The 15,280-nt window shown below is 37.1% G+C and overlaps 1 protein-coding gene across 7 annotated transcripts in view; it reads left to right on the top strand.

The window, feature by feature from the left end:
• Positions 1-15,280, top strand: part of Nrg1 (neuregulin 1) — a 1,021,078-nt gene that overhangs the window by 874,703 nt on the left and 131,095 nt on the right. For 5 of the 7 annotated variants that reach the window (XM_010604251.2, XM_010604242.2, XM_033765375.1 and 2 more), the window contains exons 4-5: positions 8,084-8,134; positions 10,523-10,573. The exons of the other annotated variants lie outside the window; for them this stretch is intronic. In XM_010604251.2, the coding sequence (XP_010602553.1) occupies positions 8,084-8,134; positions 10,523-10,573 (102 nt within the window). The remainder of the gene's footprint in view (positions 1-8,083; positions 8,135-10,522; positions 10,574-15,280) is intronic. 7 annotated transcript variants of the gene reach the window in all.

The raw sequence follows: 15,280 nt of genomic DNA, 5'->3' as shown, positions 1-15,280 counted from the left end.
TATATATATATATATACATATATATATGCATATGCATACACATACACTCCATATATTTATGTATTTGGAGATAATATGTGTATGTTTTATACAGGTGTGCATAAATACATATGTTATATATATAGAAAGCAAGAGAGTGAGAGAATATATAATACATAACTGCCAATTTGTATGTTCCTCTGTATATTTTTAGGTGATTAAAGTTAAGACAATGCATTCTTTTAGGCCTACTAATTTTTTTTTTTTTTTTTTTTTTTTTTTTTTTTTTTTTTTTTTTTTTTTTTTGGCACCAGGGATAGAACGCAGGTCCTTGTGCTTGCAAAGCAGGTGGCGGAACCACTGAGCTAAATCGCTGGCCTTAGGCCTACTAATTTTGAAATTAGGAAAATCTTAGAGGCAATGAATTTCCAACTGTGCATAAGTTTTAGCTTTCCTCCAGGTCATATTTGCTAAGCAGATAAGTGATGGAGCTGTAGAACACGCCACTTACCGTTTGACCTCTTCTCTTAGCTATTATAGGAAAATAAAAGAACCGCAGCTTAGTGAGTGGCTCTGTTTCATAGAACCCTGCTTCTCCACAATTTGATGGAGTCATCTGAAGGAGCTGACGATGACCTAGAAATGTTTGCTTAAACTCCTTGGAGCAATTAAATCCTGTTTTTATAAGCATAATTTTTGAATTATGGCATTTAGCTATTAACTTTACAGATCTGTTAACTTTGATAAAGCCAAGCCTAAGTGCTTTGGTTCCTGGTAGAAGATGAGAAAGAGAGCTCACTGCAGGAACATGGTGTCCTCAAGTGACAGACTAAAAATGAATGCTCGGCATGGGAAGAGAGAGTAACATTAATGGTTAATTCTGTAGGAGGCCGATACGGCTTTTGTCACCATAAGTGATGCAACAGGGTAAAGGAAAGGTAGTGAGATAAATCTGTGGAACAGGGCTGGCAAAATTTACATTAATGCTGGTTCTCTGTGGTCTTTCCAAGGAGCTGCTCTGTAGTAGTGTAATCAGAGTGCATGACTTTCATTTTAAATATCTTTCTCCACAGAGAGTGAAGCGGGACGGATGAGAGTAGTTTCCATTACTATTTTTAGGAACTGAGCTTGTGATGGTTAAAATGTGAAAGCCATTTAAAATTTATTTGAGCAAATATCACTTTACTTTTTCATCAGCATGGGTTAAGTAGTAATGTTTCCTAGTATTACTTTATCCCACATGAAGTTTTACTGGATGCTACATGAAGCACCAATTTAAAATGAATCTCAACTAGTTATTCATGCATGTTTCATTTTATAGTGTCATGTTTTGAAGCCTTTTCACCTCAGTTTGTCACTGATTTGGTTCAGTGTGTCTGCTTGTAGTCAGTACAATTGAATTATGATTTTGACACTTGGATTAGATTTGCATAACTGCATACTTATATGTATAAAATCTATGAAAAATGAAATTATAGTTAGTGTCAAGGTATTACTGAATGCTTGTGGATTATTCTGATCATCCCATGGTTTCATATTTTTAGGATTAAGTACTGTTATTTACACTATATTATTCCTGACGTAAACCTACACTGCTCTTTTCAAAATAAATTTTTGTGGAATAAAAATTTTATTACATGGCTTTTCACATTTCTCATAGGAGAGATAACCAGTTTAGTTTTCTATATTAATTTATTCAAGTCTTGATCCATTGCTCAAATTTGAATATATAGCATTGACAAGTTAGAGGAGGGAAATGAAAGTTGGGGTGTTTTAAAATAATGAATCTTTATTTCCATTTTTTCATTTTCTCATATTTTTAAAGTGTTTGTAAATGGGGAGGGGAGAAGGGGGTGAAGGGAGGGCAAGGACAAGGGGAAAAAATGAGAACCAAGACCTGTCATGTAAAGGTACAAGATCCCAGTGATGAATGTAACTGTACTCTGTACCTAAAATGTACCAATAAACTGAATGAGGAAAAAAATAATGAATCTTTTGCCATACAAGAATAAAGAGAAGTTCATGGGATATTGTTAATAAATTATTTTGAGACAAAATGCTAGTATGCTTTGAGGAATGGGTTCTTAGTAACTTGGGTGACTTGAAGCACCTAAAGGAGGAGGATGTGTAGAATTAGACTCTCCATGACCCTGTAATGTGGTCTTGTTTTTATTTTCTCCTTGGATGTTAAAAATACACCATCTTTATTCTCCCATCTAATCATATTTAAAACAAATGGGAAGCTTAGCATAGACAGCAGGCTTCTTTGGGATGACAGAGGTATTTGGTAGTGAACTCAGACATGAGTCCGGGTTTCCTTTGTTCCTTTCGCACCGTGATTCACTTTATAGCTGAACACCTTGTCTGTGTGTACACATATTTAAGGTACATTATTCTACTCATGCAGAACAGTGCTGCAGGAGTATTGTGAGTCATAAAGGGAGAAGGATTCCAGGGGAAGGAAGAAGAACTTCATTGTAACTGGTTGCAAGGAGGTGGCACTGTACCCAGAGCATCTTTAAGAATTTGAGCAATGGGATTTTGTGATCTTCTCTATAATGTTCTTCAGTGTATCTCACTATTTTAACATTTTCTTCAATGCGTATTTCCTGCATCTCTGCACCTCTGCTTTCAGCTGTGCTTCTGTATAACTCCAAATTTTGACCTGCTCAAGGGCCCCCTTGGCCATGTTCTCCATAGCTCTCTTTCGGATACTGCTTCAGCTTTAAATCCTACTGAATAATTGTTTCTTTGGTGCCCCGAATAGAGTATCCAGAGCAAGAATGTCATTAGCAGAACTTATTGTGCCACACTGCGTCAGAAGACCTGGAGGCCGTCCCAGTCATCTGATCGTAGTGAGATGCCTATCACTGCTTCACCAGGGCAGCACATGCCAGCCCCCGGGGCTTGTGGTTACACGGGCACCGTGATTGAAAAGGTGGTGCGCTCTATATATGGGGAGGTACCCTCTTCTCCCTGAAAACAAAATATGTCATTGTCCTGATCTCTCACTCTCATCCGCTGTCTGTGGAATAATTCCCTGTAAATCATTATATGCTTGAGTGAAATAATGACCGCGCTTCCACTATTTTCAAACATTTAGAAAAGAACATATGCATGGTCGTACTAAGCTACATTTTAGAAATTGGTGTGTTTTCTGCCTTTCCCAATGCCTTTTCAATTCTACTTAGTTTGGAAGTGGGCAAAAGCATTTGCCATATGTAGACATAGAAATCTGTGCAATCTGTTAATTACTTCCAGCGCTGTATAAGTGTACCATTGAATTTTGATATAAAAGATGAGCTGATACGCAGTAAGAATTATGTGATGGATTACAAGTGGATTTCTTTCATGAATTTATAAGTGGCAATTCAAAAGTTCCCATGCTGTATGCTTTTGCGGCGCACGTGCTGTATGTTTGCTTCTAACCGTAGTCTTTTTGGCTTGGGTTTTCTATAGGAAATATTAACTTAGCAATTAAGATTTAGCTAATAAGGTCTATGAAAACTCTCAGGTATTAGAATAGGGAAGAGAGAAATAGACCTAACTGGTTTTTAAATTAAGTATTTTGGGCAGTCTTTTCCAAGATTAATATAGAAGAATATACAACTAATCAATCATGTCTTCTCTTTAAATTTTCTGTTTTATTCAGAAGAGAAATTACTTTAGTGAGATTCAAGATCCCATAGGAGACATTGGCCTACAGCAATGAAATAGCTCTTTCATATGAAAAGAGCAGAAAAAAAATTAGCAGTTGATTCTTCAAAAAATTGGCTTTGGCCTTGCCTCCTTCCCCAAATTGACTGTGCTGTTAGAGTGATATTAGGGAAGTCATAGCTTACGGTTATGCTGAGAAGCGTGTAAAGTAGATTCTATAATTTGTGTAGCAGCCTCCAATATTGTGTATTAAGTAGGATGACCATGAAGGCTGTAATAAGTGAGAGCAAAATGAATACATGGACTGTTCATAGGTCCGCACTGGCTCTTCATCACAAGGTTCAAAACTTCTCAGTTTCTTAAGAGTAAGCACTCGTTACGAACGAGAAAAATCCTGGTACTCAAAAGATATTCCACTGATGCTAATAAATAAATGTGCCTGCTTCACAAAAATAATCACTTTGCCACACTTCTATATGCACAGTGCTGATCTGTAATTTTAGAAAAACAAGGAATCATGTAAGTGAATATTGTAATACAGACCCATCATATATATTTGCATACATGTAGGCTTATTTTGCTAAATAGTTTTATGTAGTGCATTATGCTCATGATAAAATTCTCAAATAAGTTATATCTTTTTAATAATTTAAAATTCTTTTCAGAATACATTTTTCAGATAGTGGCTTTTTCTGGAGATCAGATCCACTTTATTGCAAAAGCATTCAAGCATTCCAAATATATCAATGTTCTTTATGTTTACTTGCCTGTTCATCAGAAGATGTTTAGGAGTGTTCAATTCCTAATGATCCTAAATTCTCATTAATTTACATTAAGGAAGGGGGTATCATTTAAGATTAACAAATTTAATATACCAAATTACTATAAAATATATTGCTTAAATAAGCATCATCAAGCATATTATAGGGCTTAATCATTTTCTTAAAAAGTCTTTAGAAATAGTGGAAAATATTTTCAATCACACAACAAAAGATTTTTTTAAAATCTGTGTTTTCTGCGCATAGCATATATAACAATGCTTACTGTCCCCCCCATTAAGTTTATTGGTACATTTGAGGTAAGCAGTACAGTCATATTCATCATTGGGATCTGGTACCTTTACATGATGTATCTTTTATTAACTTTTTTGTCTTATTAGGTGTATTGGTACATTTAAGGTAAACAATAGTTACATTTATCATTGGGATTTTTTTTTTTTTTTGGTACCAGGGTTGGAACTCAGGTCCTTGTGCTAGTGAGGCAGTGGAACCACTGAGCTAAATCCCTGGCCTGGGATTTTGTACCTTTACATGATGTGTCTTGGTTCTTATTTTTTCCCCTGCCTTCTCTTCACCCCCTCTACCCCTCCCTATTTTCAAAGACTTTGTTTCCATTTTTCCCTTTCTCATACTTTTTCTTTTCCCTTCTTTCCTTTCCCCTGTCCTCCCCTCTTCCCCTTCTCCTTTAGACATTCTCCTCCTATTTCACATCATCACTTATACCACTTGAACCTTATCTACACTTTTAGTTTTTTAATACTAGAGAAACTATTCAGTATTTACTCAAGTGTATCCTATTTATTTAAGAGTACTGCCTCAGTGTGCACCCAATTAGCTATAAATGTCTCTAGTTTCTCATTCTTTATGGCTAAGTAGTATTCCACTTTATAGAAAAAGAACATTTTCTCCAGTCTCCAGTTGCTGGGCAATTGGGCTGTTTCCAAGTTTCAGCTATTGCAAACTGTGCTGTTATAAACATGGATGCACATATACCAGTGTGGTTTGATTCTTTCATTTCTTTTGGAAAGATACCCAGCGGAGGGATGGCTGGGTCAAATGGGACCTTTATACCTAGTTTTTTTGAGGTATCTCCAGTTGATTTCCACAGTGGTTGCACCAGTCTGCACTCCCATTGCTGAGTGATTTTGATAAAAAAGGTTTTCTTATTGGCAAGGTTCTCTCCAAAATGAAGTCTTTTTTTTTTTAAATATAGGAGTGTACATTAACTTCTGAGCTTGTATTTCCCCCAAGATTAATTGAGAATTGTTTTCTTTGAAACCATAATCATTAAAGATGTTTTTAAAGTAAGGTCTCTAGGATAAGCATCTAATTTTAGGAAGGGAGTTTATTTTAAGATGTCTGTGTCTAGAAGCATCATTATAGTAACTTCCTGTTCTCTATTTTATGTAGCATTCAATTTAAAAAGGAAATGTTATGGTTAACCAACCTTCCTCTAATCTGAGGTTGTTTTTACAGAGACAAAAATGCTGTGACTTTTTTTTTTTCTTGAAAGGTCGCAGTGGACAACTACTTAGATTGTCAAAAATAAATTTAGGAAAGTCCTTTTTTTTTTTTTTTGGTTTTTTGATACAGGTCTCACTATGCAGTTGAGAGAGACCTGGAACTCACTGTGTAGCCTAGGCTGGTCTCAAACTCACAGTGATCCTCCTGCCTCAGCCTCCCGAGTGCTGGAATTACAGGAGTGCACCACCACACCCAGCAAGGAGAGTCTTGATATCAAGTTGAGATTAGGACTGGTGCCCAACTCTTGTGTCCCTTTAGCCCACTGCATCAATGTGGTTGTTGAGGCATTGATGCTTTCTAAAGAAGGAGGCATTTTGGGCCAGGGATTTAGCTCAGTGGTTCTGCCACCTGCCTCGCAAGCGCTAGGACCCGAGTTTGATCCCCAGTACACCAGTACCAAAAAAAAAAAAAAAAAAAAAAAAAAAAAAGGAGTCATCTTTCTTAACGTGGACACTTTGGAAACATGAAGCTTGTAGGTATTCTTAGAAAAGGACAAAACCTGTGGATGTTGAACAAAATCTTTTTCTCGTTACACTTTCCCAAAGAAGAACAATTTCATTTTCAATAGTCCGAATTGAGAAGGGTGCTCGTAGCTGCTTCATTAGAAGCAGCTGTGTCTGTTCTCCTGGCTCAGAATGTCCTCTTTAAGTGCTCCACTTGAAAAAGTCCAAGGGTGCCATGCACTGTACCCCACAACTTCTTTCACTTTGTCCCATTTTCAGTGGGTAGATGAGCCAGTGTAGGTAACTTGGATGCCTTGATAAAAATGACATGTTTTCTAACCTCTGATTAGGAAGGGTCATCCATACATACACCAGAAGGACACATACAGAAGTTTATTTTGACCTTTACATATACTGAATCTCAATGACTTTTTCTTCCCTTCCAGTTCCACAAAACCTTTTGTCCATAGAGAAACTTCAGAAATTGAGGAAATATTTATGCTTAAACCAGTTCTTCTTCTCTACTAGCCACATTCAGTCATGGAAAGCCTAACTGGTTGTATCTATTATTTAAAGCCTAAATGGTTATATCTGTATTTAAAGATGATTATATTAATGATGAAGATAGCTGACTCTGTGATTAACAGCATATTAATTCAGACATAAACTGATAGCCTATATGACCTCCTTAGGATTTTCAGTCAGATTTAATACTTTTTATACAGTAGATAATATTATAATATATTCAACTTATCTTTTTTGTTTTGATTAGGGAATGTGCAATGTTATTAGGCCATCAAATAAGACTAATGCACAAAATCCAGGTTGAGTGTTACCCATCCTTGTGTCTCTGTGTCTTCCCAGGCTTTGTACACCTGTTGTATCAGAAATAGATTCTAATTAGCTAAAACCTTTTTACAAGGACTGAACATGAAATTGGACAGAGTGATCACCTTTTATTCTACCACAAAGGCAATAAGAAGACAAGTTCAGAGTGTGGGATGGGACTGTCAGAGTTCTTCGGAGAGTAGTGTGTCCCTGTTGTGCAGGTTTCTCTTCAATTCCATTGGGAGGAGGGTTCTGCACTGCCTCTGCCTGTGTCAGAGCAGTCTGTCATGTGATAAAGCAGGTACCGCATTTACCACTGTTAATTTTAGGTAGAATTCTATGCCAGAATTTTTCACCTATCCCAACTAGAAACATTACTCGCTTATCTTTTTGAACAAAAATGTAATTAAGGGCCGGGTATTTAGCTCAGCGATTCAGTGGCCTGCCTTGCAAGCGCAAGGACCCGAGTTCAATCCCTGGTACCAATAAAAAAATTAAAAAAAAATTAATTAGTGTCCAGAGATCGGTCATTTCAGCATTCTGACCCTGCAGCTTTGACTTTCTCAGACTCCCTGTCTCCACTGTCCTTTCTGAGCCTGCTGCCTCTTTGCCATAGATTCTCCCTCAAACCAAGTGGGTGTGGTGAATTCTTTCTAATTATTCATTCTGTGCCCTCTTGTAAAGAAAGAAGAACTAACTGTTTTGTCTTCCTTGCTTTTCTCACTGCCTCTGTGGCTGACGTGTGGCCTTTCCTCACTCCCTTGCAGTACTTCCTTTCTTTGGACTCATTTGCAGTTTGAAGCAGGCTGTGGTCCTGTCTGCTGGCCTCCCAGTCATATATCATAAAATCTTATCACCTTTTCTATTTTGCAGAGATCATCACTGGCATGCCAGCCTCCACCGAAAAAGCATATGTATCTTCAGGTAAGGAAAGTAAGCCTAGTAAGTTTTACTAACCAGAGTGATAGACCTCACTGCTGGCTGCTCCTTCTACTAATCAGAACCCCTTCTGCATCCAAATTCCAGCTGCTCCTGTTTTCTCTTCCAGTATTTTTCTCAGCCTCACTCTGCCTCTTTAGATTTTACTTAAGGGAATGTAGTTCTTGCTGTATATCTGAACTTGGGCCTGAGAAACATGCATGAGAGACAGAAATCTATATCAAGATTTTACTTAGTGACACTAGACACATAAAGGACTCATCAGGGTTATAAGCTCAGTTATTATATTTTTTGTTTTTGGGGGTACCAGGGATCAAACCCAGGACCTTGTGCTTGCAAGGCAGGCACGGTACCGTTGGGCTAAATCCCTGGCTCAGTTACTGTATCTTCATGGGTTCTTCTCTTGGATACTTGTGTCCTCCCACCCCCTCGGAATGAGAGTATTTTCCTAGATCAGTCATGGGGAATCTTTTAGAGCTTACGGTGCTAACAAACAGCCAGCTGAGGCACGTTTGCCACAGGTTTGCCGGCACTGTCCTAGGTGATGTATCTGTTGGTTTGTCTGATTCTCATTTGCCTGTAGTATTTTCTGAGAGCAGTTATAGCTTGGGGAGATAGTAACTACCTATAACCCAACTCTGCTGATCCATTTGTAGCCATAATTCATTGAATTCTCCATAGGCTATCAATGTACTTAATCCAATTTATATTTATTTTAAAAATTTTCCTTATTCTCTAACTGTACAGACACTATTTTTCCTTATTTTATAGATAAGAAATGTTAAGTTGCACAGTTGCATCTCAGGAAGTAGAAGAGAAGATAATTTGAGCCCAGAGGGTCTTTTCTTGACCCCCTGGTTAATGTTTTTGCTTTGTTGATTTCTTTAACTATATATAGTGTGCCCTTGGGTAAAGCCATGGGCAGCCATATAATCCAGCAGTCTTCTTCCATTATAAGTACTCCAGAGTTTCCTCTTCCCTTCAAAGTCATGGTTTAGAATCCTAAAAGCTTGATAGCTAGGAATCCTGGACTGCTTCAGTGTGTGTTGTTGCTAAGTGCAAGTGTGCGTTACGGGCTAGGGAGCTCCTGGAATCTAAAGGATGTTTCTTTTCCAAGAGAAGGAAGGAAAAGAAGGAAAGAGGTAGGAAGGAAAGAAGGGGGAAGGGTGGGAGGTGAAGAGAGAGAGAGGCAAGAAAGATGGAATTATTGAACGGCCTGAATTTCTTCATTTTTCATTCAGGCGTTTCTGTAATGCAGATACTGTGCTCATTATCTGATACGGCAGTAGATGTGAGTTTTAAAATTTATATGGTGCTTGGGAATTGAGATGGACTTTAGTATTTCTGATATATGATGAATACAATTTTCTGGCTGTTAAGTTTCAATTCTTCTTTGATACTAAGTCTTTCTGATTTCTTACTAATGAAATCCCTTAGATTCCATGCTTTTCTTTTTTCCCCCTGCATGAGTTATGTTTTATTTTCTATCTATACAGAAATCCTGGCTTTCCTTCCATGGCCACCTAGCAGAATGCAACCCAACTATTGTTTATTTATTAGCATGCTTTATTTGATCCTACTGTGATTGCTCTAGGGGGTTTTGCAAAAACTGTTTACCATTTGGTTAGGGTGTTTATGTGGATCCAAGTTGCCTGGAAATATTTTTACTTTTTCATTTTTTTCTTTTGTATGTGTAAAAACTGACCATTCTTTTTTTTTCTTTTATTGAGTTTGTTGGTACATTTTAGGTATACGGTACAGTTACATTCATTATTGGGATCTTGTACCTTTACATGACAGGTCTTGGTTCTCACTTTTTCCCCTTGTCCATGTCCTCCTGACCATTCTTTTTTTTTCGTTTATTGAGTTTGTTGGTACATTTTAGGTATACGGTACAGTTACATTCATTATTGGGATCTTGTACCTTTACATGACAGGTCTTGGTTCTCACTTTTTCCCCTTGTCCATGTCCTCCTGACCATTCTTTTTGAATATGGAGTTGTTCTCTTTAGTTTTATGTTTCTCAAAATCAAGCCCACACTTGAGAGTGAATTTCTTTCTCTCACCTACAGTATGGATCTGTTCAGAATAATACTTCTCCAGAGTTCATTTAGCAGTAGGTGTGTGGGATATCTTTGCACATGGACTGCTCTTATTTTTATCTATTTCAAGACTTTGGGTCTCAACAACAGAAATACTCCTGTGTGGTCTTCAAATACTGTATATATTATCCTTTGACTTGGAAATGCTTTTGCTTTTCTTTAGCATTCGAATACACTTTTCCTAGATGATACCCAAGCCTGGAAAATTTTTAACATAAGAGTCTGAGTGACATGACTCAATAAATCTTCATTCCACCTTTATGTTTTGTAGAGTCTCCCATTAGAATATCAGTATCTACAGAAGGAGCAAATACTTCCTCGTGTAAGTATATTTAATATTCCAGTTCACTAATTTTTATCCAAAGATAGTATCCGCTTCCAGTCAGCATGCCTACATCTACTCTGTGTCCGCAGTGAAGGTTGCTCTGTGGAGTGTGGGACCAGGCCAGTCTTTGTGTCTTGGAGTAGAAATAGCCTATGCTACCTTGGAATCTATGAGATCTTCCTCTCTGCTGAAACCACATGAGAATATTCAGTGATACCATGTGTGTGTTACTTTCATGATGTTGGAAAGTAGTTGCATAGCTTTTGAGGTCTAGTAGTAGGTGAGTTTTTTTTTCTTTTTTTTTTCTTTCTTTTTTCAGCATTCTTAATGCCTTCGGTAACTGCCTGAGGTATGACACCAAGGTATTTGTGGTCTGTATTCTCAAAATCTTCAGTTTGCATGTGAAGTCCACTGTGATGGAGTGAAGAGGAAAAAAAAAATTGATAGCCAATGACTAATTATGAAAATGTCTGAAAGCAAGTCCCTAGGCAGGATCTCAGACTAATTTTCATCCATTTAGTGTGAAGTACATTTTGTGCTTAGACTTCTACAACCATTGGATTGATTGGTGCTTTGTGTAATATCAAGGGAACTTAGGAAATTAGCAAAGACTAGTAAAAATAGTTTTTTTTTTTGGTTCTGGGGATTGAACTTGGGTCCTTGCGCTTGCAAGGCAGGCTACCAAACCACTGAGCTAAATCCCCAGCCCTTAAAAATAGTTTTTGAAAATTGTAAATTGATAATAACATAGTGCTGAGTTTTCATGTTCAAACTATAGACTTTCTCTTCCAGATTTTAACTCATTGAAAGCATCTCTCAGTTTGATGAGCTCTCCAATGAATATTCCCAATTATCCCATTGCAACCTGGAGAATGTGTCTTAAGGACAATTTCCTTTTGCTATCAGCAGGGTAGGGAATTCAGTATGTAGTTTTGGTAGTTTAATTTTTTTTTGTCATTCTGTTTAAATAGATGAAGGTTGATTTTAATGACCTTTCCTCCTGTTGGCGGAATTGCATCTTTATTTGTATGCTGTGAAAATGTCTTATTGCCTGAAGCTGTATTTTAGTTGTAGAGCACGTGCTTCACATGCATGCAGTCTCCAGAACCAAACAAATCTGTTACTGCATAAAGTTTGGTGTTTTAACTACATCAAGCATCATGTAACAGGATACATAGCATCAATCTAGAGAGATCAAGCAGGAAATAAAATTCTAGGAAAAGCTAATTTGGCTACTTCAGTGTTCTGAGTGCCCTCATTATATACTACAAAATAATAATCCTTACTAGTAGATTTGGAATGTTTGTCATTTAATTCTTCTTATTAAAGTATTCATATAATTATATGAACTTTATATTACTCACATTGAGGAATCACATCGAATGTTTTTCTTTCAGTATGTATTATACAAAGGAAATACCAGGTTTTCCTTGTTGGCAATTTGTATGAGAGTCCTTTGTCTCCTGTGTAATTCATCGGATAAAGTTATTGAAATTTGTAATGAGAACCCTTCTTGCTATCTTTAATGGGGTAATAGATGCTGTTCTTGAGCACATCTAAGCAGTTTTGGAATGGAAGAAATACTTCTTTTGGTTTCCAGAGTTTTGGGGAGCTGAAATGAATCTCTCAGTTTACATTTCTATTCATTGCAGTGCTATTGAGAGAGAAATGATTGTAAAATCTGACTGTTCTCCGACTCTCAGTGAAGTTAATTTCTGGTAGTTGGTAATGGTTTTAGACTAAAATATAAGGCTTTTGGCACCATCAGATTAAAATATATACGTGGATCACTTTTGGACATCACTTTGTTGATTGTGAGCTCTCACAAAGTATTATTGAATTAAGTTGATATATTTTTATTCTGATGAAAATATGCTCTCTCACATGAAAACATAAACCAAGAGTTTTAGGATTCTATATCCATTCTTGGTTAGAAAAATGCATGCAGTGTGAGACATAAACTCAACCTCACTCAGAAATGAGCATTGCCCAAGAGGTAGGAGGAAGAAATATCTCCATTTTGGAAAAGGCTGAGTATCGTTCTTGAAGAGTCTATATTAGTAAACTAAACTTAAAAATTCAAAATGTATAAAAGTGCCAAAGGCCTTCGAATACTTCATATGGGTCAGAAATAATCAGTGCTGAAAGATATATTTCTTTTCACTTCATTTCAGCCAGAAAGGAGACTGTAGTACATGCCTATATTTGAAAAGTGAACTGTGCTTCTATAAAGTAATTATGCCTGGGTGGGCTGTTCTCTTTGGACTGTGGATGTTAGTGTTTTTAAGAGAAATTCAGAAAAGCCCTTTTGAGGCAGTCTAGATTCAGCAAACTTGGTATGTGTTCTAAAAGCTTTGTGCTGTTCTTTGGGTCAGTGCACAAAAGGAGAGGCAGCCTGGCGCTGTTCCACTTGTGCAGGTCCAAGTGAGAGCAGGGCTGGTCTCACACCACCTAGTCAGTCTTTAGTGGCTGGTGTTAATTTATCTTCTTGCTGCTGCCCAGAACCTTGCCCATGTCGCCACATCTTTCTTAGCATCCTCCCTGCTCTATCCTGTTTGCTTCAAAAGCTTTCCCTGACTACTCCAACCCACAGAGTTGTCCTTTTCTGCTTCCATAACTCATGTTGGATTAGAATAAACATACAGCAGAAAATAAAAATTGCGCTTATTTTTCTGAAATAATAATGCTGATGTTTTACTATATTTTCTTCTAGCTTCCTTCTGGCTTTCTACGTAGCCATTGTCACTACTTAATGTATCAAACACATTTTTCTCATGCCTTTAAATACAAGCTAGAGACACACACACTCGGTAGTATGGTGGGGATGGAATAAACCCAGGGCATCCTTGCTAGGGAGGTGCTGCTTTCCTGAGCTACACAGAGAGCCATCTAGAATTACAGTTTTTAAGTCCTGGGCACAATAAAGAAATCATTCTTGACTGAAGGTCTTAAGGAATTTTTCATTTATAAACACCATATCAATTTTACCCCGTCTATTTTTTTTACTAGCATTGTGTGAATATTGGTGAAATATTAAAATTATTCACCTGTCCCCCTGTAAGACCATTTTCACTACTACCTTTTTTGAAATTGGGAACTTGCATTGTACACTTAACTATTTTAAGAGTTGTGAATTATAATTTTTAAAAGTTCATTATGATATTCTATAAAGAGCAAAATTTTCTATTTTTTTTAAATGAGGCATGTGAACTAAAAATGTTGTAAGTGGTTAAATGGGTGTCCTGTTACACTTACTTTAAAAGAATATGAACCTTATAAGAAAGTCAATAGGACTATCTTATTGCTTCTTTCATAGAATCAGCAAAAAACTAAGTGGATTGTTTCAAAAGCCTTTAATGACTTCTCTTGAAAGTGCCAGCTACCGGGTGACCAGTTCTGCAAACAGTTCTGTTGAATGCTATAAAAAGCACGATAGTTATAGGAACTGCTGTAGTGAATTAAGCTCCACCCATTCTAATTTAATACATAAGTGTGGGAAACATAATTGCAAAGTTTAATGAACACAATAGGAGAGAAAATAAAGATACATTTCTGGTAAATAGGCATAGAAATAATATCTGTTTCAAAAATAAAAAATGACAAGGTTATTGAAAGCTTATGGTGTACCAGGTATTTCTCTAGGTGTTTTACATGGTTTTTATAAAACTTATTCTGTTTTACAGATGTTAAACTAATATGTGTAGGTGGTCCAGATCATACAAGCAGTGCTCAAACTCAGCGAATGCACTAGCCTGTCTTGATGTGCAAGGTTTTGCTGTTTGAAATAAAAAGCCTTTTATGTCAAGAAAAATGACATCCTATGAATGGGTAGGAAAGTGGCCTTTGATGCAAAGTGCACTAGGAGCGTGTGTGGTCATTTAAGGTAAATGAGTTGCTGGCGGCCACTTGAATTTATATGATCTTAACGTCGCACATCAAGACATGACAGGTGAATGACGTGGCGGGAACACAGGCTTTGGCTGGGCTCAGGCTCTTAAGTTTAAATCTGATCTTAGGCAAGTTACTCATTTTAGGCCAGTTACTTAGGCTCATTACTGCATCCTGTTTGTCTTGAACAAATATGTGAGAAACAAAGCCTAATCTAAGAAAATGAATAAACATTATGGAAGAAAGGTTCACTAAAAGGCAGTCATCCCCTTATGTGGAAGAGAGCAGAAAAGGCAATGCGGCTCTGAAGAAAGGTTACAAATCAGGGAATCTTTGGTTCTTATTTGAACAATGTTGGAAAATATCCCTATTGTCAGAGGAAGAAACGAGTTTGTGATTTTCAGCCTAAATGATGCTGCTGAATATTCTCTGCCAGGAAATCATTACTTCTTTTTTAAATGCTATATATTCTCAGCAAAGCTTGCATTTTAAAGGAATGCATTCAGGAAGTTCTCTTTGAAATCTCTGAAAGAAATGAACAGTTCAGTCTTGGATTTGGCACCAAAAAGAACTAGCTGAAGGACGAAAAAAAAAGGCTTTTGTCTGCAGTGACCCTTTTTGTCATAAAGAGACCCCACATTTGCACGTGGGAATAGCACTGGGATATGTATTACTTTGATTGGACCAAGTCAAACTGGTCCTGGATGACATTCAGAGCTATGGTTCTTCCATTCCACTTCTGGCTAGAAGTGATGTCCCTGCCTTAAAAGTAGAGGCAACCACTAGGACCTTTGCTAAGTGATTGTCAGCTGGAGA

This window comes from Fukomys damarensis, unplaced genomic scaffold, assembly GCF_012274545.1.
Source record: "Fukomys damarensis isolate Sample0158 unplaced genomic scaffold, DMR_v1.0_HiC HiC_scaffold_18, whole genome shotgun sequence".
In the NCBI taxonomy this organism is placed as follows: Eukaryota; Metazoa; Chordata; class Mammalia; order Rodentia; family Bathyergidae; genus Fukomys; species Fukomys damarensis.
The sequence above is the reverse complement of the archived record's forward strand: the minus strand, read 5'-3'. Positions and strand labels throughout refer to the sequence as shown.